A 27,939-nucleotide genomic window follows, 5' to 3' on the forward strand; every position below is an offset into this window, starting at 1 on the left:
TTTAAATTAAATTTTTGCAATGGAAAGGGAATCAATTCGTCTCGATAATAAACACATCTTCGTCGATCAAATGACAATGGTAAGTGATAATTTTAATATTTCAATAGTATTTAATATTTTTTTTAATTTATGCAATTTTAATTAATTTTTCAATACAATTTAATTTTTTTTTTCATTTATGCAATTTTAATTTTAATTTTATAATTTTTTATAACAGTCTGTAGATCGAGTGTTGCAATGCTATATTCGTAATATGTCTGGTCCTCCATCACCGTTGATAGAGGGTTACCTGCGGGACGCGGGTTTTTGGCACGTGGCCACGATAGGCCGAGGGTGCAAGTTGGACCCGAAACTAATCAGTACGTTGATAGAGAGGTGGAGACCCGAGACGCACACTTTCCATCTTCAATGCGGAGAGTGTACTATCACTTTGGAAGACGTGGAGTTAAAATTGGGATTGCCGGTGGATGGGTACGCGGTCACTGGGTCTACTTATTCTGCTGATTGGGGCGCCGTATGTTACTAGCTTTTGGTTGCTATTCCGAACAATATCAACGGAGGTCAGATCGAGATGGGTTGGTTACAAGACACATTTTCAGAGCCGGATAATGATTCAACTGAACTAGAAAGAATACGATATGCTCGGGCATACATTCTTGAGATGATCGGAGGTTATCTAATGCCGGACTTGTCACGAAATCGCGTACATCTGATATGGCTGCTGAAACTCGTTAATTTTAGAGTAGCTGGTGAACTTAGTTGGGGATCTTCCGTGTTAGGAACATTGTACCGGAAGATGTGCGGGGCGACGCGACCGAACAAAGCCAAAATAAGATATTGCCTATCACTACTGCAATCATGGGCACAGTTTCGCTTTCCATTTTTACGTCCTCGAGTGGTCCAGCCATATACATTCCCACTTATAATGAGGTAAATTTTAAATTAGATTTTACAATTATTACGTAGATTTAAAATATAATTGTATGCTAAAAATTTATTTAATTAGGTGGTACCATTCGGCAAGTTATGTTGGAATACCTATATCTCTTGAAGATATATGGCTTCTATTAAACAAACTTTCGGAAACACAAGTAAGTTTTAAATAAAATATATAGATAATAGAATAATCGTTTTGTATTTAGTATTTTAATATTTAGTATTTAGTATTTAGTATTTAGTATTATGTATACAACTAATATTTTTATTATATTAATATAGTTTCAATGGACACCATATGAGGATCCGACAATTTGGGCAGTAATTCTGGATGAATTATTTCAAAATCCGAATGTTTGGCACATGAAGATCCCATTGGTCAACTATGCTATCGTGGAGATGTACCAGTCAGATCGAGTATTGCGGTAATTTGGCTTCCGACAATCGATTCCCGTGGCACTTGAGGTGCTTAATGATGAGCACAAAATGGACTTACGGCAATTGCATACGGATTGGTCGAGATTCCACTTAGCATATATCGAAATGTGAGAAAATCGGTATGATTATATACCTACTCGGGAACCGATCATCGTTCCTGAGTTAGCGTACGTGCCAGAATACATGCCATGGTTCAAGATCAATAGAAAGCCATATTTACTTTTCGAAGAAGAGAGGCAATAGCAAATTCGTATCCAAAAAGAATGACGAGGCCCTTTAAATCCAAGAAGAAGGGATAACGACCCGGGCCCATCAACAATGCCCATACAATCAGCTGGCCCATCAATAGTGCCCACATAGTCACTGGGCCCAACACTTCAACCGATGACACCCATATCACAGTCTATTCAGATTATGCCAGATGCATATCCTAGCCCTTATATATATCCTAACCCTTATTTGTTTCCTTTTTCCAGTCCTATGGCAGGTTGGAATGCATGACCCGGTTCATCTCCGTTCCCAATTACTCTGAATCAACCGCCGATCTATAGGCCACCGTCGCACGATGCGCCGTCGGGGAGGACTTCTTTTTACCAATCCCCATCGCCTTATAGGATTCAAATACCTCCGCCATAGGTAATGCAAACACCTCTGCAGTCATTATTCTATCAAGGTGGCTCATCCTCCCAACACCCACAACTAGATCTCCAGTCGGATAAACCACAATCCCCGCCAGAGCAACCAGAACCCTCTCCGAAACCTGAACCAAGGAGGAATCCAGCGCGTAACCGTCGATGACCCCCATGTGGCACTGATTCCGACCGGCACCAACATTAATTTTTTTAATATACTTGTATAAACTTTTTTATATTCTTTGATTTAATAAAATAAAAGTTGTTTTTAATATTTTAATTATAATTTACTCTTATATTTGTAATAAAATAAAAGTTGTTTTTAGTATTTGAATTATAATTTACTCTTTTTATATTTGTAATAGAATAAAAGTTGTTATGAATAAGGAAATATTTTTAATGTTTTCCATCATTTTAATAAAATGTAAATAATGCAACATAATTTTATTACAACAACTATCAGGTATTTCGATTTGGACATGATCGAGTTGTATGGCCTAGGTTCCTACACCATCTGCACAACTTGTGTTGGTTGGTTATTTCTCGAATATCCATATTGTTATGTATTCTAGTCGAGTAAGGTCGACCCTTTGGTTTACGACACAAATCTCTGTCCGGTAACAACTTAAACGGAGCAAGCGATACAGACGGCCATTTATGTTTATCTGGGACCGGTGGGAATACGTGTCTCCACACGTTGTACATGTATTCTATTTTGTACACTTCGTCGACGTAGCTCATAGGATCCAGACGGAGATTCTGACAAGCTGCAATTACATGAGCGCATGGATAACGAAGTGCGTCAAACCTCCCACAGTCGCAGGTCCTATTTGTCAAGTGTACACGATATTGTCCACCAACAATACCTTGGTTCGGTCTGTCAAACTCCGTCACACGAAACCATAAGTTGTAGCTATCGTGACACACTGTGTGCATGGTGTTGGCCCGAGCCTTCACCTTATTAATTTCTTGCAATACCTTCGCGCACCATACATGGCCTCCCTGTATTTCGCTTTTATACCTCGCTGCTCGCTTCAAAAATAGTGCTGCTAAACGAAAACACGTCTCTCGCACAACCGATGTTATCGGAAAATGACGCGTTCCTTTTAGAATAGAATTTATGCATTCAGCCAAGTTCGAGGTTATTTGACCATATCGTAGGCCGCCGTCGTATGCTTGTGTCCACTGTTCAAAAGGTATGTTACAGAGGTAGTCATGGCCTTCTTTATTAATTGAAAGCAAAACTGCCAACATCTCATGAAAACGGTCCTTATTTATCTCATACCCTTCGAATATAAGATGATAGCGAAAATTACATACCATTCTTCCATTCAGAATAAATTGAATACTACAAAAGAAATTATATTAGTAAAGATTAAATACCCATGTTGGTCACTTATCATCGTTCACTTGTAGATCGAAATTGCCCGTAATAGTTTGACGCAACGTGCCTTTGGCAATACCGATGGTGTGTGCGATGCCATAGGCTACCCTGACACTCAATTGAGGATAGTATTCCAGTGCCCCATATTCGATATAACGCAGATATCAGGTTAGGGGCAGACATGCCTCCTTAGCCTAGAAAGAAAGAATTCTCAGTCATTAGCTGTCTCTCCCGGTGTTATTGCAAACGCAATTGGAATGATTCTCCCATTACCATCTTGTGTCACAGCTAGCAGTAGTCGATGGGTATATCACTATACATAAATGTACTGTTAATTTGTACCAAAGCCTTGCAGTATAGAAATGCATCTCAGCATTGCTTAAAGCTCCAAAACAGACGCTTGAACACTTGGCATTCATGGAGCAATCGACCATTGTAGTACGCAGGTGCTGTTTCAAGGTCTGTTATGCAACCTGGGACATATCTCTTCAGCACCTGAGACCACTGCCACACTTCATTATATGAAGCATCCCACTCACCATGTATCTTTTCCAATGCCTTTTACTTAGCTATCCAAGCCTTGCGATAAGAGGGTGTGTACCTCAATTAGCTACGAATATTGGCAATTAAGACCGGCACTAAAGTCTTGGGATCTACCTTCACCGTCGGTAGTATTAAGTCAGCTAACATATCTGAATCCATCTTTGGATGACCTTGTGAAACACCTGTAAACAAAGTATGTTAAATAATGCAACATTACGTAATAACAATATTATTCAGAAACCTTAGAAGTTTAGTGAAACTGTACCGCCAACATATGTATGTAGACCTTTGTACTTTTTAATCTCCCACAAGCCTGTCTTTTTCCTCAACGAAGCCATAATTTTCCATGAACATGTGTTGTCTTTCACTGTACACTTAGCCTCAAACTTATCAGTTTGGATTTAACCATATTGTAGTTAACCCCGTCTATGATGCTATGTTGTTTCAATGCACCAAGAAAACTATCTTTATTGGAAAACACCTTACCAACTTCCAGTTCACCCGAATCCAATGATGAACTTGTACGGTCACGCCTTCTATGTGGTAGATCTAGAAACTCCAACGCATCATCTTGAGATAAATCGACATTATGTATGTGGGCTAGAGACGAGTACGCCCTGAATCGTGGATCTTATTCTTCTTCATCTGAACCACCTTCAACATCTTCAGGTATGGTTGGAGTAGGCTCCGGTTTAGAAAATAATGCAACTTCTGCACCATTAGGCCCAGGCTCTCGAGGTAGATCTATATCGGACACATCATCCGACCCACCATCATCTGTAACGAACGAGGTTCCCTCGCCGGTGGACGTCGTTGGGAGTAAATAGTCCCTTCTTGTGGATGTTTCATAACATCCCCAATCAGATGTTGATTGCCAACCACCAGTAGTTGATGTCGTTCCCCAATATGTATTTTCAGTATCAAACGTCGACCCACCGAAATGCATGTCCCATGCACTAACGGAGTCTCAGCCAGGGGTTGTATATTCCATATTGTTACAAAACACGGACGCTTCCGTGTTTTGCCACCTACTAGCAGAGTCTCGGGCAGAGTTCGTGTATTCTTCTTGAAGAGTAATAGATGTTGAAGTCGTAAATGTATCATTTGGCAATGCAAATTGTACATATAACTCGAGGTAGGGTGATCCACTAGCAAAATGAGTCTCCACCATTGCCTCCAAGCTACGAGGACCTTTGATGTCGAATGAGTCATATCTCACGGGATCAACCGAAGCACAAAATCGATAATTAATAGACAAAACTTTTATTGGCGTCATTCCAAAGATTCTACGCCTAATTCTTTTTCGAAGTTCTGTCAAATCTATGTTCTGGTTAAAAACCAGTCACGCTGTGTTCTCCGATAAAAAAACAACACCGTTCTCGGTGTCATGGACCTCACCATCATAGTAAATAACAGCACTAATACGTTCACTCATCTTCAATTTTTATTCTATTTTAACCTCAGTTTCTCTTGCTATAACTTATGCAGCCTGAAAATGAAATTTGGCTCATTTATAGTCTAAGGCCAAATAGAAAGTACTGTAGAAAAAGAGCGTCCACGTGAGAGCTTTTTTCAGTAATTTTGCTGAAAGTGCATACTGCATGAAGCGTTTTTGACACTATTTGTTCAGAAAGGTCATCTTACAATTATTTTTTCAGATACCACTGTATCAAAAGATCGTCCACGTAGGACCTTTTTTTAGTACTTTTGCTGATAATGCATCCTGCTTAAAGTGTTTTTTACACTATTTTTTCAAAAACGTCTTCTCAAAATTATTTTCTTAGATACCACTGTAGAAAAAAGCATCCACGTGAGTATTTTTCAGTAATTTTACTGACAGTTCATCCTGCTTGAAGCGTTTTGGATACTATTTCTTTAGAAACTTCTTCTTAAAATTTTTTTTCCAAATACTACTGAAGAAAAAAAACCAAAAATTTATTTTAAATACACTAATACATAATTTATATTGCATATTTTTTTCAAAACCCTAAACACAAATTTAATTACTTAACCCTAAACATGAATTTAATTAATTTTTTAATTAATATTTAATTAATTAATTAATCTTACACCCTAATTTATTTAATTAAACCCTTACAAAAACCATAAACCCTAAAAAACCCTAACCCTAAACCATAAAAATCTTAACCCACCTTAACCCTAACCCTAAAAAACCCTAATCCCAACAGATGAAAAACACGGGCAAAACGTGTCCCTCAGGAAACGCTTTGTCCACATCAGCACAAATCGCGTCCTCAGGGAAGCGTTTTCTGCTGATGTGGACAAAGCGCTTCCTCAGGGACGCGCTTTGCTGGCAAATACCCTGATTTCGCGCTGACGTGGACGCGATTTCCCCGTTTTCAACCTATTCCAGTAAATAATTAAGAAATCGGCCCATTTCCGTAAAAAAAGTTGGAAATGGGCCTTTATTGGTATTTTACCCGAATGCATCATTAATTTGGTATGGTGTTTTTATCATTCTATTTCCTGGAAAAGAATACAATAACAATTATACTATGTTTGGTTAAAGTTTTTCTTTTTCCATATGTTTCTGTTATTATTTAGTTCTAAAATATTTAAAATTGGTCACATTATTTTTTTTGGTAACATTAAGAAAATTTTTTGGTTTCTTTTGAAAATATTTTTTTTACAAGAATTTTATTCATATTTCTAATATACTAATTATTATTTATTTTATGTTTTAGTTATTTTAAGACAAATGTTGAAATTTTTTTATATTAATATACCCATAACCAAATATAGCATTAAATTTTTAAAAGATTTTGTAATTTTTATGATAATATAAAATTAGGTTGTGAAAGTCTCAAGTCAAGAACTTGACACTAACATATACAATATAAGGTAAAGTAGAAAAAATTTAATCTACTTATTAAGTTTTATGATCTTGATGGGTTAATTGTTTAAAACACGTAAGTAAAAGAACTATTCTGAGAAACTATCATGTATTGGGAGAATCAGGTCCCCGTACAAGGTTTGTTTGGCATAGAGAATTTAGCCCGTATTAGAATAGTTTAAAATGACATATACATAGATTAAGTGTATAATTTATTAGGCTTGTAAGCTTTGAGGTGTTTCCTTGATGTGTATAATATTTTTAATACATTCAAAATAAACTTTGGTGTTGAATTGTTTTAACCGTGTTTTTAAGATGAATTTGTGCTTAAATTAGTTTTGATAAGGTTTTGAAATGAATTGGAACTTAGTAGTAAGTTTTAGGTGTTTTTGAACTAATTTTGGGTTTTTGCATAGTGTCTAATCTTTTAAGTATCGGTATATGTATCAAGATCATGTATTGGTTTGTAAAGGACCATGTATTGATACATGTTCACTTACGCCAACAAAACTATTTTCAAGTCTCCAAGAAACTCTAAACAAATTCTAAGTAAAAGAAACCTTGAAAATTGTTTTAAAAGGGTTTTAAGACCTCGAAAATGATTGTACAAAGATTTAAAATGCAAAAATGATTTGGTTTTGTGCAACCCTTACTCTTTTATATCTAATAGCTTGTGTTAGGAGCCTAATGAGCATCCGAAAACTTGTTTTATATGTTTATAGTACTCAAACATTTAAGAAATGCTACAATAAGATTTTGTAATGTGCCCAAAAGCTTTTAAATTCTGGAATAGTGTTTACTTAGATTTATTTAAACCATTTACATGATAAATATTTTATAAAAAAAATTATAAATGTGAAGATTTTGTTAATGTGACATCATTCATCTACATTGATCATTGATGCGAGTAAGGGGTATTACATTGGCTCTTTGCACAACTTCTAACCACTATGTTAATCATCATCTTCTTTTACACCATTCTTTTTATATTGACACTTTGGTATGGTGAGTGTGATCGGCATGACTTAGCTTTAAATTTTTAATGTTTTGATATAAAAATAATTTCGAAATCAAAAGTCATATACCCAACATACTAGCTTTCAGTTTTATTATCAATGAAACTCAAGCTTTCAATACATCAAAATATACGAGTTACTCACATGTAGTCAATCACTTACTTCGAATTAAGGTAAGACACTTTATAAACGTCATAGGTGAATGAATCCTTAAACGAACCTAGAATTTATTATACTTGGGTCTTGCCTAATGTATTGTGAATCTAAACAATCACATTTATGTCTTTATCTTTTGGGAGTCATCTGCTACGATACCCAAGACAAGATATTTTCCTAATTGGACTTGTAAATAATATAATAGGCTTTTAATCAATTTGCTCAATTCCAATTAGACTATAGACCATTTATTTTACCTACTAATATAAGTTGTCTTATCACATTATGATCTGACCACATAATACAACTTAATACGAGTCTCTTTACAATTTGGTAAATGATTGTTTAAGGTGTTTGAATGCTTGATGTTATTTTCTACTAACTCGTAAGCTTTGATTTTTTTTGGTAAATTAAATAAATGATTACATAGAGTAGATAATAAACAAATTATCAAAAGAGTTGTCGTCCTTCAATATTTCTGTAATCCCCAAATGGGGATCCCCAAACATATGCAAAGATTCATCACTCAATAGAGCCATTTTTGCCAAAGCATCAACTGCTCTATTTGTCTCTCTAAGAACATAATTCAAGGACCACTTCTCTTTAAAGGTTAGGATTTGTTGAATCCTCCTTATCAGGGAGTTTTTTGGACCACCAAGCTTACTTTCACTGAAGAAATTATATTTTCAAGATTATCTAATTGAATAATGACCTCGTCATAACCTTGTTTCTAAAGGAGAAATAGACAATCCAATATACCCCACAACTCAGCAATCACTATTGAACATTTCCCAAAAAGCGATTGTAACCTAGGATTCACTTCCCTTTGCTATTGAATATCACTCCATCTGTAGTAGAGAAACCATACACAAAGTGAACAGCACTATCAGTATTAAGGAAAACACACATACCTGAATTTTGACGACCTGAAGTTTGTTTCGGTTGAGAAACCAAAGCTTCATTATGGATAGAGAGAAAATATGTTTCGCCCAACTATAAGAGACATTGATTATATCCTTCAGATTCATAGCATTCTTTTGAAAAATAATCAAATTACGATTCTTCCGAATGCGCCAAAGAATAATCCCAAAGGGGCAAGCCCAAGATGAGTCACTCGTCTTGTTGGTAGAAAGAGATTGCAAATTCGAGAAAAGCCATTCCGAAATATTACCCAAAAAAAAGTTTCTAAGATGATTAGCAGGGATGACATGGTGCCAAATTTACTTCGCAAAATAACAATCCCTAAGGATATAAAGGATATCCTCCATAATATGGCCACAAAGATGGCACGACGCATCTTGCGCAATACTTCTTCTAACTCTTTCAGAGTTAGTTAAAAGTCTCTATTTAAGAATTAACCAGATGAACTGCTTAACATATTGGGGCCCCAAAATTTTCCATACAATGCTTCAATTCACCTCATTCGGATTCCAAGACTCCTCCTTCAGCATATAATATACACTTTTCATAGAAAAGACACTGGTCGTCGTTCTAGACCAAGATGGAATATCTAGCCTAGCTAAGTCTAAAGGAGGAAGGATGTTAATGATTCGTTTAACCACTTCTTCTAGCAACCACAGTCTGAAAAGATCAAGGTTCCAATCGCCATTAACCAAAGCCATCTCATTAACTTTGCTCTCAAGAACAATGTTGCCATGACTCGGAACATATTGATTGACAGGTCCCATATTAAGGACCCAATTGTCCTCCCAACAATGAATAGTCCTCCCATTTCCAATGGATCAGATCATATTACTGCGCAACAGAGGCCAAGTTTTGGCAATAGCTTTCCATATATAGGAGCAACTGTTCCTCATAATAAAATCCGGCATACTTTTACACAATCTATACTTAGCTCTAAGGACCTGAACCTATAGAGCTTCAGTCTTAGTAATAAGGCCGTAGCCAATTTTTAACATGAAAGCTTTGTTCTGATCCCCCAAACATCAAAAACCGAGACCTTTGTGTAGCTTAGGCTGATAGATATCATCCCACCCCACCAAAGCCATTTTCCTTTTCTCGTCCACAACACCCCAAATGAATTATCTTGCTAATTCTTTAATACAGTCACAAATTCCTTTAGGAACTAGAGTCGACTATATGAGATAACTTGGAATAGACAACAGAACTAATTGTGCTAAGGTATTCCAGCAAAGGAAAGTCTCTTAACATCCTAACTAGAAAGTCGATTACGAACTCTTTCCACCAAAAAATCAAATATGTTATTAGTAACCCTTTGATGAAAAAATCGAACCCCGAGATAGTGATCCAAATCATTAACTTCTTGAAAACCAAGCATGTTATTGATTTTATTCTTTAAAAGTTTATTCACCCTCATAAAAAAGAACACATTCGTTTTCCTAGCATTGACCTTTTGACCAGATAACTCACAAAAGTTACTCAAAAAATTCTTGAGGAGACCACTATGAATCAAATCAGCTCGACTAAAAATCACCAAGTCATCTGCAAAGAACAGATGTGAAAGATTAAGTCATATGCGTGATAATCGAATGTGGCTTCACTCCCCTGAAGAGATACCAGTGTGAAATCTATGGCTCAACCATTCCATACAGAGGACAAAGAGGTATGGTGACAAAGGACAGCCTTGTCGAATACCCTATATTGGCCTAAACATTCGTGTTGTCGCACCATTCCATAATACCTACATAGAGGATAACGAGATAGCATTCATAATAACTTTAACCAAATGAGAAGGAATACATGTTGCATTGAGAGAAGCTTCTACAAGGTCCCATCTGACTCTATCGTAAGCCTTCTTCAAATCAATCTTGATTGCCATCCACTGGAGCTTCTTCTTAGTTATCATAGAATGTAAAACTTCCTGAGTGATAATGACGTTATCGATAATACTTCTCTCAACAATGATGCCCACTTGTTCTTGACCTATGATCTTCGAAAAGATACTCTTAAATCTATTAGCAATGACCTTTATGATCAACTTGTACAACACAGAGCAAATGTAACAACCCGTTTTTTGTGAAATCGGAATAGTGGTTTCGGGACCATAAATCTGAATCTGTTAGAAACATTTTTTAATATTATTTTATAGTCTGAATTATGAAATAAATATCGTATGAAAATTTCATTAGAAAAATTTTACTCATTACATGTTTAATTGATAAAAGGACCAAATTGCATGAAATGCAAAAGTTGAGTTGTAGTAGCTATAAGTATCAAATAGCTATGGAATTTAAAATTTAAGTTCCTTATATGGAAAATAGACCATTTATAAGAGTTAGTAGATAAGGATGATTAGTCATCAATGGAAAATTAAGAAAAGAAAAGGATAGAGTTAGAAAGATGATAAATAAAGATGATAAATAATAAAATAAAACAAAATATCATCATTTATCATCTTTCCTAAAATCAAAAGACATGGAAACCCTAGTTTGAAGCTTGAAGATAGACAAGGTTGTTTTGGCTCAATTAGGTGAATATTCAAGTCTCATTTTTAATAATTTTTATATTTTTGATATCGTAATAACTTAATCTAGCTATCTCAGGGATTACTTTGTAAAGTTATCAAAGTACTAGGGTTTTTACATAGATGAATACAGTTGAATTATGAAGTTTTATGGTAGAAAATGAAAGGTTGTTGATAGATAAATAACTTTTGTAAAGGGAATTTTGATGAAATTATGATCTAGGGACTAAATTGAAAAGTTTTAAAATTCATGAAAAAATTCTAAATTTTATGAAATACATGAACTGCTATTGTGATATTTAAAAATCGGCTAGGCTTGGAATAAGGATTAAGCTGCATGAATTTTATTTTTCAAGCCTAGGGATGAAATCATAATTAATTAAAAGTATAGGGGCAAAATGGTAATTTTTCCAAAGATGTGAATTGAATTGAAAGGAATATAAATTAATGTTAAATTCATTTATATAGATCTGGATAGATTAAATACGAAGTCAGATCGTGGAATAGAAAAAGGCTCGGATTAGTAGATTTTTCGTACACGAACAATTGTCGAGGTAAGTTCGTGTAATTTAATTGTATATTTATATGTTTTAAATTGAATGTTGTGTATATGTATTATATAATTGACATGTATGAAAATCGGTCACATATCAGACAATGCTCGATACATATTAAGTCTCGATTGAATAAATGAAATTCGATGGAGACAGGGTTTCCGAATTGGTTGTGGTCTTGCATATGTTGCGGACACACCACAACTTGAAAGAGCATCCCGTTATTAGCTCTCATGAGCATCCTGATATATAGCTCTCTTGAGCTTCCCGTTATATGGTTCCTACGAGCTTCTCGTTAATAGCTCTTTAGAGTATTCCGATTGGTTGTGATTCTGCATGTGTTGTAGACACACCACAACTCTTATGAGCATCCCGATATATGGCTCTTCGTGAGCTTCCCAAAGCTCTTTGTGAGCTTCCTAATTAATGGCTCTCCAAAGCTTCTCGATATTTGCTTGCTTGAACTTTCTGATATATGGCTATCTAGAGCTTTCTGATTAATGGTTCTTCGGAGCTACCCGTTATTGGCTCGCATAGCTTCTTGATAATGGCTCTTATAAGCTTCCCGTTATACAGCCTGAATAAGCTTCCCGTTACATGGCTCACATGAGCTTCCCATTATATGGCTCGAAAGAGAGCTTCTCGTTTATGTGCTCATATGAGCATTCCCGAATATGAATTGACGGTTTATAGTTTTGTACACATTATGTGTACTACCCTTGTATCCATCGATATTTTAAACAATTCAACGGGTAAAGTTTCGATATAAGATTATATGAATTTAAGATGAATTACTATAAGAAATACTCGAAATACAAAGATATGATATGTACATGTTCATGGATACTTGAAGTGATAAATACATTTATATGGAAACTGAATATTAATTAGCTCATTTATGTTTCTTGGTATTTATATGAATTACATGACTAACATGCTTGATGAGGATATGTGTTTAGGAAAATGGCCAAATTAGCTTGAACATGTTTATTTGCTTACCTTAAATGTGAATTAAATGGTAAGTTAATTTCCTGTTATACGAATTTACAAAGTATTAAATGCTTACTCTATTTTATTTCTTCTATTTTATAGTACTTTGGAAACTCGTTAGGTTACTCTGTTTTATTTTCTCGATTTTGTAGTACTTTGGAAACTCGTTAGGTCGGAAGCTTGGCGGAGATATCTCACAATATCCATCAGCTCATTTAGGTATAGAAAGTAAATTAAATTTTAGGTTATAAACGCATGTATGTGTTTGGTTGAAATTTAGCCATGGTATGGCTTGTAATTGATATGTTTTGATATGTAAAAAGTAGCATTCATATGTTTATGTGTGTTTGAATGGATAAATAATGGAAATCATATAGGTATGTTGAGGTTTGGTTTGAGATAGTATAAATTAGGTAAAATATGCCTATATGTATGTATGGTTATTTTGGTAAGTTTGGATAATTGAACATGTGAGTTGACTTGTCATGTATAAGACTCTGTTTTGGCTTGATTTGGATGTATTGTATTGGCTTGAGAATATGTTAAAGTGTTGATGAAGGAGAAATACAAATTGGGTGAGAATAAGGCTTGGAAATGACCTTATTTTGTCCACACGGGCAGAGATACGGGTGTGTGTCTCAACCATGTGTGACACACGGCCTAACACATGGGTGTGTGTTTTGGCTGTGTGCCCCATGTATTCTTTAAATTTCAAAATAGAATGCTCAAAATTGATCACACAGCCTGGCACACAGGTGTATGGCTTAGCAATGTGACCCCTACACCAATCCACAGCCTAGCATATGGACATATGACTTGGCCGTGTGCCCCAAGTCAGAGAGTTACACGGGTACTAACATGGGCTGGGATAGGGCCGTGTGCCTCATTTTGAATGCCCATACGGGTGTGTCTCTTGGCCGTGTGAGCCACACAGCCTGACCATATGGGCGTGTGTCTCCTACATCTTGGAAAAATTTTGAAATTTTGTGGAAATTTTTCTAAGTACTCGGTTTAGTCCTAACTTGTTTCTAATGTGTATTTTGGACCTTGAGGGTTCATATAAGGGACTTTATGAATAATTTTTTATATGAATGTTAATTAATATGAATTGTCTGTATTTGATTTGTATATTTCGGTGTAACCCTGTTTCGACCACATATATGGGTTAAGGGTGTTACAACAAAAGGCTGATAGGCCGAAACTGTGAGAAATTTTTTGGGTTTGGAACTTTGGGGATTAACACAATAAATGTGTTATTGAATTCTTAGTCGATGGTACCTCCCTCAAAAACCTTATTGACCCACTCACAAATAGCATCCCCAATATTATCCCATTGATTCTGGAAGAAAGCAGCATGAAAACCATCACTACTTGGGGCTTTCAAGGGTGCCATGTCGAAAAGAGCAATCATTATTTCCTCATTCGTAACATTTCTCCCGAGAAAATCAACATCTTCAGGACTGAGGAAGGAAAATCACTAAGAGGAAGAATTCTTAACGGGCCTGGATTCTCCCCATAAAGATTCTAGAAAAAAATTAACCGTTTCGGTCTTAAAAACCTTAGGATCAAAAATCTAATCCCCATCAGTATTACATAAAGCATTAATTTTATTAAAATTCCTTCTTTGAATTGTACATCTATGGAAGCAGCTAGAGTTACGATCTCCCAAATTAAGCCACTCGCATTTTGATTTTTGCTTCCAGAGCATCTCCTCATGATAAAGAATATTTTCAAGCTCATCTCGAATCATTACTTCCTAATGAATAAGAGAATTAGACCCCAAAAGGTCCAAAACATGCTAAATTTTAGAAAGCTTATGCATTAACTGCCTCTTCTTCTGGTTTATATGTCCATAAACACAATTGTTCCACCTTTTAAGCTTATTAGTAAAACCAATAATCGCGCTAATCATATTACCGTCGAAACTCCAATTTTTCTTGACAAAATCAGAGAAATTTTGGTGATGTAACCAGCCAGCTAAAAACGGGAAGGGACGATTAGGAGCATTTCTAACTTCATGAAAAAATTTAAAAGAAGTGGTTGATGATCAGATTTAATTATAGGTAAATGAAAAACCGAACAGCTAGGAAAAGATTTCATCCAAGCGTCGTTACCCACAGCTCTATCTAGTTTTTCAGAGAGATTACCACGATGCCACATAAAAGGAGGCCACTGAAAACCCAGATCATGCAATTGAGCTTTATCCATAAACTCACCAAAAAACTAGCATTTGCGACCTTTGACATAACCGCTTTTTTTATCATTTGAAGAGAGGATGGCGTTAAAATATTCAATGGCCATCCAAGAATCATACCCAAGTGAAATTGAGAGACTTAAATCATTCCACAAAATTTCCTTTTCAGTTTGTCAGGGCTTTCATACACAAAAGCAACAAAGATCGGATTAGGATGCAAATTAGAACAGATACGAGCCAAAATCAATTGAGAATGATTATCAACCACCTCCAAATCAATCGAATTTTTCCATCCAATCTAGATACCTCTAGAAAATTCTACCACTTTCACGCGATGAGATTTATCCCAGCCTAACTTCGTAATGATTGTGTCATCTTTAGTCCCACTAATTCTTCGTTCAAGAAGACTAACTATATTAGGCTTATGCTGATTATTGTACTCGTGAAAAGCTTGCAAAAATTTATCAAACACACATCCCTGTACATTCCAAGATAAAATAGACAAATTCATAATAATAAAAATTTTAAAAAGGAAAAAAGATCTTACCTTATTGGCGACCGGAAAAAGAAAACTTCGCTCACTCTCCTTTTTGCCGCAACAAATCCATAGCATGTAATAAGCTCCGCTGCCCTCTTCATAGAATCAGCAAATGGAACCTGAATATTTTTAGGATTTTTTAAACGATTACCTAGTCTTTTTAAAGTTTTATTAAGTTTCCAACCACATTTTGGACCAGTCACTTTAGCATTCTGTCCTTTAAAAACCTCCCTAGGCAATTTAATTCCAGTTGAAGGACCACTACCCCCTGTCTCCTCACTCACGGGCTCCAAAATATTTCTATTTTTGAACACAATTGCCGAATGATTTTTGTCCTCAAAAACACTTTCCTTCACCTCTAAATTAACAAAAGAATTATCTTCAAAAGCAAGATTAAAGTGCACTACATGTTCTGCTTGCTTTTGGAGAGAAAAATGGGGGTCCACTTGTACTTGATCGCGTCAACAACATTTTGTGAATTTAAAACTAAAGGAAAAAAAGAGACAGAATTACCTGAAATTAAATATCGATTGTTTCCTTCAGCATTTGACAAAGAATCATGCGTGGCACTTGAGAGTTTAGATAAGTCTGCTGCAGATTCTTTTGGACCCTGGGCCTCTTACTGCAACCCACTGCTAACATTGCTAAGGGCCTGCTCGTTACTAATCAAAGGAGTTAGATTTTTTACAACCAAAGAAACCGGCGAATCCAGGCCCATTTTAGTCTCACCCATGGAATAATCATTCAGAAGATTAGTGACCTTAGAGTCACAGGTCTGACCCTTTAAATATTTCCCCACCAACATGCCCAAGTTAAATTTTTTAGAACCATTATTAATAGGTTTTTTACCCGTTGAAGGTTTAGCTTGGGAACCAATTAAAGCAGTTTTCTCTTTTTTCTTCAAATCTTTCTAGGGTTCCTTAATCATTTCCTTTTCCATTAAAGTTGCCTCCAAATCAACTACAGATTGATAACTTGATCCCATACTTTTCTCCCCTTTAAAATTGTTTCCTTTTTTAGTTCCATCCAAGGTACCGCGCCTGGTCTTCTGCTCCATTAACATCTAAGGACCATAGTCTCCTTCTCCGACCACTGCAGTAATTACAGAAGTTTGTTTCGGTGACTCACCCTTCTCTTTCACCCCTGAGGTCTGTGTGGCTGATGAACAGGTCCATAGCAACCACACTTAAAGCAAACCACAGGTAAGTTTTCATACTCAATCCTTTGAAAGCTACTATTGATAAAAATCTTAGAGACTAACGGTTACCCTAAATTGACAAAAACTGCCATACGAGCGTACTGTCCCCTTGCTCTATTATCCGTGTTAAAATCCAACTTTGTTACTTTACCTATCAGTCCCTCGAATCTCTATAAGAATCTGTTTTTTTATAAAAGTGACTGGGATGACCGGGAAAACGAATCTATGTGAGGACCATATTAGGGTAAGGTATTGTTGCGCGGAAGCGTGTGAAAGAGTAAAATTATTGTACTGAAAAATCACACTAAGTTCAATTCCCAGGAAAGAGAGGTGGATCACGAGGATCGCTTACATACCAGATCTTTCCTAGCCAGAATATCCCTCTATCGTAATTTAATAGCACAATAAATCACTACAATGACACTTGCAAAATATGCAGAACAAAAATAAAGAACACTAGAATTTTAACGAGGTTCAGCAAATTTTGCCTACGTCCTCGGGCACTACCAAATATATTTCACTCCAAAAATACAAGTGAAAGTTTACAAATAGGGAGAGAGAACAATTGCCTTAAGTAGAGAATGGCAAGTGTGGGATGAAGAAAGTAAGAAATAGTTAGGCCTATTTATAGTTGAGGTTCAAGGATCAACTTGCAATGTCCCTATACAATTAGGGACCAAAATTGCAATTATCCCATGCCAACTTTTAACCCAACTTGCCAACCAATTTTACTTTCTACTTTCGGTGCCCACCCTTTTTGACTTTTCAAACAATGGGTGGGTTCTAATAATCTCCACCTTGAAGATTTGATTAGGATAATCTTATCTTCACACAATTCTTTCTGCCTTTGACAACAATACTTGATAGTGCCTTCTTCAACTGTTAAACTTGCAGGATATTAATCAAGTTCAAACAATGTTCGAACTTGGTTGCTGTTACCACCTTGGTCATCATATCTGCGGGATTATTTGCAGTCTTGATCTTCTGAAGACAAATTTTCCCCTCTTCAATAATTTCCCGCACAAAATGGAATCGTACGTCGATATGTTTTGTACGTGCATGATAGACTTGATTCTTTGCTAAATGAATAGCACTTTGACTATCACAATACACTTTAATATGCTCCTGAACCAACCCCAAGGTTTTAGCCATACCTTGTAACCAAATAGCCTCCTTTACAGCCTCTGTTACAGCCATGTACTCGGCTTCTGTGGTTGACAATGCAACTGTAGACTGTAGTGTAGACTTCCAACTTATTGGTCCTCCAGCAAGTGTAAACACATAACCGGTGGTTGATCTTCGCTTGTCCAAATCACCGGCACAGTCAGAATCAACGTACCCAATAACACCTTTACCAAGTGTATTATCCTGCTTGAACAGTAATCCAACATCCACGGTCTTCTGAATATACCGTAGAATCCATTTCACAGCTTGCCAATGTCCTTTTCCAGGATTATGCATATACCTGCTCACTATACTAACTGCCTGTGAAATGTCGGGTCTTGTACACACCATTGCATACATCAAGCTACCCACTGCATTAGAATACGGAACTTGCAACATGTATTCTCGTTCCGTATTCGTCGAAGGAGATAGTTGTGCAGAAAGCTTGAAATGAGAAGCCAACGGGGTACTTACAGGTTTGGTCTGCTCGTTCATGCCAAACTGCTGTAGTACTTTCTTCAAATACTGCTTCTGAGACAAGCTAACTCTGCCATGAGCTCTATCTCTACATATTTCCATGCCAAGAATCTTCTTAGCTTCACCTAGATCTTTCATCTCAAACTCGAGATTGAGTTGAGTCTTCAATCTCTCAATCTCAACTTTGCTCTTAGATGCTATCAGCATATCATCAACATATAAGAGCAAGTATATGAAAGTTCCTTCTTGTAGCTTCTGAAAATATACGCAATGATCAAATTTACTTCTTGTGTACCTTTGCCCTTTCATGAACTGATCAAATCGCTTGTACCACTGCCTCGGAGATTGTTTCAATCCATAAAGCGACTTTGTCAGTTTGCAAACCCAATTTTCTTTATCAGCAACATTGAATCCATCAGGCTGAGTCATATAGATTTCCTCTTCCAAATCACCGTGTAAAAATGCTGTCTTCACATCAAGCTGAACTAGTTCAAGATCATATTGCGCAACCAAGGCTAGCAAAATCCGAATAGACGAATGCTTCACAACTGGAGAAAACACTTCATTGTAGTCTATTCCTTCTTTCTGAGCGTAACCCTTTGCTACCAATCTAGCCTTGTATCGAATTTCATTTTTACCAGGAAATCCTTCCTTCTTTGCATATACCCATTTGCATCCAATTGCCTTCTTTCCCTTGGGTAGTCTCACCAACTCCCAAGTCCTATTTTTATGAAGAGACTGCATTTCTTCATTCATAGCTTGCTTCCACTTTACACCATCAGAGTTACTTATTGCTTCTGTGTAAGTGGAAGGAACATCATCATCTGCAATTGGAAGTGCATAGGCCACCATATCGTCAAAGCGAGCAGGCTTACGAATCTCTCTTCTTGGCCTCCTATATGCAATTGAATCTTGTTGCTGTAGAAGTTCTTGGGTCGAAACTTCTTCATCATTTGTTCTTTCAATATTAGCTGGATCATCATTAACCTTTTCAAACTCCACCTGCTGCAAAGTACTACTGGTTTTGTCATCCTTTTGTGAATCCTCGTTCTTCATCATGGTTGATTCATCAAAAGTTACATCTCTACTGAAAACAATCTTCCTTGTATCAGGACACCAGAGACGGTATCCTTTTACACCACCAGTTATACCCATGAATAATGCTTTCTTTGCTCTTGGGTCTAACTTAGATTCTTTTACATGATAATATGCAGTGGAACCAAAAACATGTAAAGAATCATAATCAGTAGTAGGTTTACCAGTCCACATCTCCATAGGAGTTTTTCCATTTATTGCAGCTGATGGCAATCGGTTAATTAGATGGTACGCATATGTAACTGCCTCAGCCCAAAATTCCTTGCCCAATCCAGCATTGGACAACATACATCGAACTTTCTCCAGTATAGTCCGATTCATGCGTTCTGCCACCCCATTCTGCTGTGGTGTATCTCGAACAGTGAAGTGTCGCGCAATGCCCTCATCTTGACATACTTGTAGAAATGGATCATTTTTGTACTCAGTACCATTATCTGATCGAAATCGTTTGACCTTTCGACCTGTCTGAGTCTCCACCATCTTCTTCCACTTCAGAAATGCATCCAAAACTTTATTTTTTCTTTTCATTAGATACACCCATACTTTTCTTGAATAATCATCAAGAAAAGTGACAAAATAGTGCATACCTCCCAAAGAAGCCACTTTGGTAGGTCCCCACACATCACTGTGAACATAGTCCAGAATTCCTTTCGTATTGTGAATTGCTGAACCAAATTTTACCCTCGTCTGCTTGCCCAGAACACAATGTTCACAGAATTCCAATTTGCAAGAATTTGCACCTTTCAACAAGCCTTGATTCGCCAAAGTCTGCAAAGCTTTTTCACCAGCATGTCCCAATCGCCTATGCCATAACCTGGTAGCCTCTGAATCTGCATCTTTCGCAGAAGCTGTTGATGTTGATCCAATAACTATACTTCCATTTAAATAGTACAAGTTATTTCTTCTAGTGCCTTTCATCACCGTCAATACCCCAGCTACTACCTTTAGTAATCCATCTCTCAAAGTGATTGTGAGCCCTTTAGATTCTAGGGCCCCTAATGAGATGAGATTTTTCTTCAAGCTGGGTACATAGCGAACATCTGTCAGAACTTGGATTGAGCCGTCATGGTTCTTCAATTTGATTGTACCTACACCCATTGTCTTACAGGCACTATCATTGCCCATAAAAACAACTCCACCTTCTAGTTCTTCAAGACTAGAAAACCAGTCCTTATTAGGACACATATGGTAAGTACATCCCGAATCCAATATCCACTCATCTGTTTGACATGCCATTGCCATGCCAACCAAGCTAAAGTCTGACTCCTCATCATGCTCCGCTACACATGCATTAGAAATAGACTTGCCCTTTAGTAACTTAGGACAATTCTTTTTCCAATGCCCTTTCTCATGACAAAAGGCACATTCATCTTTGGCGGGTCTCCCTTTGGACTTACCCCTTCTACCAGGTTTGCTGCTGTGTGAACGACCTCTTACTGTTAAGACTTCTGCAGTTGTATCTCTGTGATCTCTTTTATCTTTCTTTCGAGTCTCAGATCTATACAACGCACTACAGACTGCATCAAATGTGATTGAATCTTTCCCATGAAGCAATGTGGTGGTAAGATGATCATATTCATCAGGAAGGGAATTCAACAACAATAATGCCTTGTCTTCATCTTCAAATTTCTCATCCAAATTTAGCAAGTCTGCTAAAATTTTATTGAATGAGTTCACATGGTCATTCATCAACATACTGGGTGCATACGTGAACCGAAAAAGTTTCTTTTTCATATAAAGCCTATTTTCAAGACTTTTCGTTAGAAACTTTTCTTCCAATGTATCCTACAGCTTCTTCGCTGATGTCTCCCTCATGACGGAGTACTTCTGCTCTTTGGCCAAACATAGGCGGATTGTACCACACGCCTGTCTATTGATCTTGGCCCACTCCTTGTCATCCATCTTGTCAGGTTTTTCTTCAAGGGCTATATCCAGCTCTTGCTGACATAAGACATCCAGGATCTCACACTGCCACATACCAAAATTATTGGTACCGTCAAATTTCTCTACTTCAAATTTTGCATTTGTCACAGTAGTCCTTGCTGATGACGATGCTGCTGCCATTTTTCTCCTCAGTCCCAACTACTGTATACGTGAACAGTACCGTATACGTGAATAGTGCCGTATACATGAATAGTACTGTATACGTAAATAGTGCCGTATACGTGAATAGTACCGTAAACGGTCGTATTCCCCAAGTACGAACCTGGCTCTGGTACCAATTGTTGCGCGGAAGCGTGTGAAAGAGTAAAATTATTGTACTGAAAAATCACACTAAGTTCAATTCCCAGGAAAGAGAGGTGGATCACGAGGATCGCTTACATACCAGATCTTTCCTAGCCAGAATATCCCTCTATCGTAATTTAATAGCACAATAAATCACTACAATGACACTTGCAAAATATGCAGAACAAAAATAAAGAACACTAGAATTTTAACGAGGTTCAGCAAATTTTGCCTACGTCCTCGGGCACTACCAAATATATTTCACTCCAAAAATACAAGTGAAAGTTTACAAATAGGGAGAGAGAACAATTGCCTTAAGTAGAGAATGGCAAGTGTGGGATGAAGAAAATAAGAAATGGTTAGGCCTATTTATAGTTGAGGTTCAAGGATCAACTTGCAATGTCCCTATACAATTAGGGACCAAAATTGCAATTATCCCATGCCAACTTTTAACCCAACTTGCCAACCAATTTTACTTTCTACTTTCGGTGCCCACCCTTTTTGACTTTTCAAACAATGGGTGGGTTCCAATAGGTATATTGGGATTGAAATCGATCGTCCAAGGCTAGATGGTAAGATAATGATCGAAAATAACCCACGGACCCTAAGAAAGGATCTTTTCATAATCTTCAGTACTCTGAAATTTTGCAAGAAAATAACTATTTTCAATATCCATAAATTGAAAAGGCTTAGACGGTCTCCAAGTCCCATATAATCTATTTTACAAAGTCGTGATTCCAAGGTTTCGTCCCAACATATTGAGTACCACAGAGGTTGACATTTCCTTTTCCAAAAGCTGAAAAACTCTCTTCGAGAAGTCAATGGAAGGAACACCATCAACAAAAGATTTCTTGACATCCTGCTCTATAAGGGAGAAATTATCAGCAAAGTATTGGCCATCACTTTTATTAATCTGATCAAAAATTTCCTTCCCCACTAGCATATCCTTCTATGACAACGAAGGCACTGGTGGTGGATCCACAAACACCATAGCTTTAGGAATCGCATTCGACTCCTAAAATCGAACCTTCTTTGTGTTAGAATCCTTAATTAGGAATAGAGACATCTTCTTTATTCCCGCTCTCAATAATAAATATTAATCCATTCTAATTTTAAATGGTGCATTAATTATCTTGCAAGGTTAAGGAGTGATATGTAATCATTGACTCTTTATTGTAATTAGAAAAGAGATATATCTACAATCAAATTTTTAATTACATTTAGTTTTCTAAATGAATTAATACAAAAATCAATTTTCAAAAATAATTGTTAACCAACGTCAAATTTCTTTTCACTTCCTACATTTTTATATGGGTTTCTTTGCCTCCTTTCAAAATTTTGAAGTCGAGAGAAGGTGTTTCATTTCATTCATCAAAAGTTGACGTGTTGTTCTTTACTCTCCACAAACATGCAAAAGTTTTGGTTTTTTTGGTTTTTTTTTTTTTGGCCATTGGCCAAAATTTTATTAAAAAAAAGTTTCAAAAAAATCCAAAAGTAAAAGTCGATCAAGCAGGTTTTTTTCGATTTAATACTAGTTTGAAGCAATTTACATAAACTTCTGTTTAATAGTATTTGTTGAACTATTAGACTTGTTGATTCTCAATTGAAACGATTCAATTTGCCATAAAAGTTAAGACTCCCCAATTAAGTCAAAACTCTACCTAACCTTCCGCTCTCCACGAATCACAACTTCTTCTACACCATCTTCTTTATACCAACAAACTCAATAAATGGTTAAAGTTCAATGTAAACACCTGTTTTTGTTAGGAATTTCTATTTTGACATTTATGTTACCTTTGATTTTTTTAGTTCTTTGCTAGTAGTTATCTAAAAACTAATTTGGGATTTTTGTATCCAACCCACTTCACTTTCAGATTATTTATTTATTTATTTTATTGTTATTTTTATTTGAATTTTTTAGTCCTTAAAAAAGTATTTTATATTAAATTAGTGCTTTTAAAAAATTTATTTCACTTTATAGTTTAACATAAAAAAATATTATTAATTATTTTTCCTATTAATAAAATTTTAATATAAATATTCAATGCTTATGAATACATTTTTAAAAAAAAAAGAAATATCATTTATCTATATTTTAAGTAATAACATAAAATTATATTAATTATTAATATCTCTCATGGCTGTTGAGTTATAAAATCGAGTTTTTTTATGTTTTGGATTGAATTTATCTTGGGCTTGAGTCAAATTGATCTTGGACTAAGATCTGTTACGAGCTTCGGCCTTCTCGGGCTCAGGTTTTGTTGGACTCGTATTTTCTCTAGTTTAGATTTTTTTGATTCGAATTTGTTATAGGTTCGGATTTTCTCAAACTTAAATTATTACGGACTTGAATTAATACAGAAGATTTTCCAGCTAAAGCCTGTTTTCCCAACTTTACTAAGAAGTATTAAATACAAATAACTATTATCTAAAGATTCAGCATAAAATATAAAGACAACACATTTAATTGAACGAGGCAGGAGAACACAAGTTTAATAAATAGCACAACTTGCTAATAAGTATGGTATGACAGGGCAATAATGTTATGGTATAGTTGGTAAAAGTTGAAGTTTATGGTTGAATCTCACCGCTTGTAATTACAATAAGAGGATTCTCCTCCCACTTTATGTATAGGTTTCTGTTTTTTTTTAGATTAATCTGGTTTTTATCCAGTTCTCTATTCCCTGTGTATTATGATGATTAGATTTTACAATTCTAATTGTATTGTGAAATTAAAAAAAGAAAAAAGAAATAGCTTAACATTATGTTAAAAGTACATAAACCTAACTTCCTTAGCTTACGTAATTAAGATCTCCCTTGGTCAATGATTTTAGTATTTACAAACAGCATTTCTAATTTTGTATAACTAAAAGTATCAAACTGATAATGAAGCATTAATCGGCGTTAGAAACGTATTGGACGTTATTAGTTTAAATCATTTGTATCCGATGATATCCACATCCATTTATGCCGCCTCCAAATAGTGCAGAATGTCATATGAACTACTTCATCACCCAGTGATACCAGAAACACAGAGAAGCCCATCAAGATCACCCCAACGTGTCGATTCCATCTTCGTGAAACTTGTCCGAAACATTTTCTATAAAGGCGGTCCATCTAGGCCCCATCCTACTTTGCATTGTGCTATGCGCCGAAGACTGGATGTAAGATTCGGTCTGATAATTACTAGTAGAAGTCGTAATGTTTAGGCTAACCCCCGAGCTACTAGGACTCAAGAAAGGAGGCTGCGTCGGACAAGGAATTTCGCAAGTATCATCAGTAAGCATTTGCACAATTGTTGACATTGATGGTCGCAATTCTGTTGAGGCTTGTACACAGAGTAGGCCAATTTGAAGCAATCTACACGCCTTTTCTCGAAAATTATGCTCTATAACTGGATCAACAACTTCCCTAAGCTTATCTGCTTCATATTGATTCCATACCTTCCAATTCAAATATATATATCTTGCATGAGTTTAAGACCTCAGAATTAGAGACAAAAAAGATCATCACAAAAGCATAACGTAGTTGATAAGCTCTGCAAAATGAATTACCATGTGTAGGATGCAGACCATATCCGGAGAAAAGCACTTGTTCCTCTTCCCGCAAGTAATTTCAATAACGAGAACACCGAAACTATAAACATCAGCCTTTTGAGTCAACATGCCACGAACAGCGTATTCTGGAGCCATGTAACCTCTAGAGATGCCAAGTAATTGAATTCATGGTTAGTAATATGCAAATTAAGGTAATGTGCAACGTTTCAAATATTCATCAACTTACAAAGTGCCAGCGATGGCGGTGCTGATGTGAGTCTTGTCTTCCGGAAATAGTCTAACAAGGCCGAAATCAGCAATTTTCGGGGTCAGGTCTTCATCAAGTAAAATATTGCTGGGTTTTATGTCTCTATGTATGATCCTCAACTTGGATTCCTCGTGCAGATAGGCCAAGCCCGCAGCGGTACCCAATACGATCTTGTATCGCTCCTCCCATCTTAGTGGCTCAACATCTTTTCTAACTGTACCCAATTCATAGATTCGTAAACAAGAGGATCCTACATAGAGATATTAAATCAACTCTACCTAAAAAAGAGGTTAGTAAATAACAACCGAAGAGATAATCATGGAGGCTCTGGTTTGACACAAATTCGTAAACAAGAAGACTTTCCGGGCCTGTAATGCTGCATCCCAATAGCTTTACGAGATTTTTGTGATTAATGCCACTGGTTAAATTGACTTCATTGAAGAATTGGTCCACCCATTGCCTTGTATTAAAGAAGAGTCTCTTTATTGCAACAACCTTCCCATTGGGTAAAGTTCCCTGTTTGACAGAGCAATTTAAAACTTGTTAGTTCCTTGAATGACCTTTGGTTATCTCATCTGCTAAGAGAAGTAAAACGTCATGTAACAACACCATACTTTATAAACGGAACCAGATCCTCCTTGTCCCAGCTTGTTGGTGTCGCTAAAGTAATTCGTAGCCTTTTCCAGAGATTCGTATGAGAGATTCAACTTGGACTTGTTCAGGAGGGGTGATAATGCTCCTAGTTGCTTACTCTCTATGCCCAAGGAAAACCAATGAATTTCATATTGCACAATTAAGGTAACCAAAAAAAAAAAAAAAGACATTTCAAGATCTTTAATGACAAGGATCGATCCATACCTTGTCTTTTCTTCACAAGCTTCTTATTCACAAAGAAAATCGCTGTTGCAAAGATCAGTGCTAGAGCCATAGTGGAGAATGTCGTTGCCAGGATAATAGCTAATTTTCTTCTTCCTGACGAACATTGTAACATTATATATTGTGTCAGTGAAAATATTTAAAGCTAAAGAAAAGGAGGAAGAAACATAAACAAAAACTTGAACCTACCTCGATTCCCACCAACTGGTGGAGCAGTTGAATTGTAATAAAACTTATTGGTTGAGTACCTCAAGTAGCAACCAGCATTCAGCACCCTCCCTTCTTCCTTGGGAAGACATGAACTAATCCTAGAAACTGCATTGACCAAGCAATCTTCACAAGCACTCGCATTCACCAATTCCCAGCACTGAGCCAATCCATAAACCGACACATTATTCCCTTTACCCATAGACCCTACGAAGAATCCATCATTCTTTGGAGCTTCCACGGTCAAGTTTCTTACCAACTGCATTACATTTGCTCTAAAACCTGTCTCGTTACTCAAGCCAACATCCTTTGTAGCACAAACAGTTCGGTCTGTTTCACTCAAACTTTCGTCAAAGAAGTTATAATCATCGTACCTTAAATAACAACCATCGTAGAAAAGCCTGCCTCCACGCGTGCCTATCTGAAAGGGGAGACATCTCATGATCTGCGCTTTGCACTGAGCAAAGCAGATGTTACAGTCTCCTTGCTCAAGGTCTTTCATGCACTCGCCAAAGCCGTACACTCTGGTGTCACCGCTTCCTTTGACAACGACGGCGTACCTCTGGCGCACGATGAGCGGCGTAAAGCTGTCCAGCACCGCCAAGAAGTTCGCCACGAAGGATTTGCGCGCCGTTATTGAAGCGGTTGTGTTGGTGCATATCAAAGCAGCCTCGGTAGCTCTTGGATCACAGAGACAAAGTTTTCCAAACAAAAAGAAGAAGAAGAAGAAAACAAGCTGATTCATTAGTAGATGAAAGAGCGATTGAGAGAAGGGGAAAGAGTAAAGAAAAACAAAGGAGGGTTAGAGAGAAAGGTCAATTGTTGAAGAAAGCTGACGGCGTACAACTACAAAATGATCGTGGCACAACTGTGGGAAATAGGAAGGGGAAAACGCGTGAGGCGTCTACAGGGAAGAAACGGAGAAGAATAGACAAAAGTAGGAAAAAGGTAAGGGGACCACCTCTCTGTGTTTGTTTCAGATATGAAAATGAGGAAACTTTTAGCAGGGTGAGTGTTGGGACAAAATTGTCCATGACGTTATGATATTGATTGACTTGGACATTTAGATTTTTTTGTCTTGTTGGGCTCTCTATTTTTAGTCCACTCCAGACGGTGCCATCTTTATCGTGCGTCTTCGCATAGGATCCAAAATAAATGTTTAGCCATATTATTGGTGACTGTATTGGTGACTACTATTTTAAAGTGAAACCA

General features: G+C 36.6%; 1 protein-coding gene across 3 annotated transcripts in view; it reads right to left on the reverse strand.

Moving 5' to 3' along the window:
• LOC107928699 (cysteine-rich receptor-like protein kinase 3) overlaps nt 1-27,695 on the reverse strand; it is a 33,572-nt gene extending 5,877 nt beyond the window's left edge. Inside the window, exons 1-7 of one of the 3 annotated variants that reach the window (XM_016859955.2) lie at nt 26,710-27,695; nt 26,503-26,616; nt 26,259-26,398; nt 25,950-26,160; nt 25,624-25,858; nt 25,395-25,539; nt 24,573-25,283 (exon numbers count right to left, since the gene is read on the reverse strand). In XM_016859955.2, coding sequence (XP_016715444.2) covers nt 24,891-25,283; nt 25,395-25,539; nt 25,624-25,858; nt 25,950-26,160; nt 26,259-26,398; nt 26,503-26,616; nt 26,710-27,472 — 2,001 coding nt within the window. In that variant the 5' untranslated portion in view covers nt 27,473-27,695 and the 3' untranslated portion in view covers nt 24,573-24,890. Of the gene's footprint in view, nt 1-24,572; nt 25,306-25,394; nt 25,540-25,623; nt 25,859-25,949; nt 26,161-26,258; nt 26,399-26,502; nt 26,617-26,709 lie in introns of those variants that run through there. The other 2 variants (XM_016859956.2, XM_041083032.1) reach the window with 2 other exon arrangements.
• Between the last annotated feature and the right edge of the window lie 244 nt (nt 27,696-27,939).

This window comes from Gossypium hirsutum, chromosome A12 (genome assembly GCF_007990345.1).
Source record: "Gossypium hirsutum isolate 1008001.06 chromosome A12, Gossypium_hirsutum_v2.1, whole genome shotgun sequence".
In the NCBI taxonomy this organism is placed as follows: domain Eukaryota; kingdom Viridiplantae; phylum Streptophyta; class Magnoliopsida; order Malvales; family Malvaceae; genus Gossypium; species Gossypium hirsutum.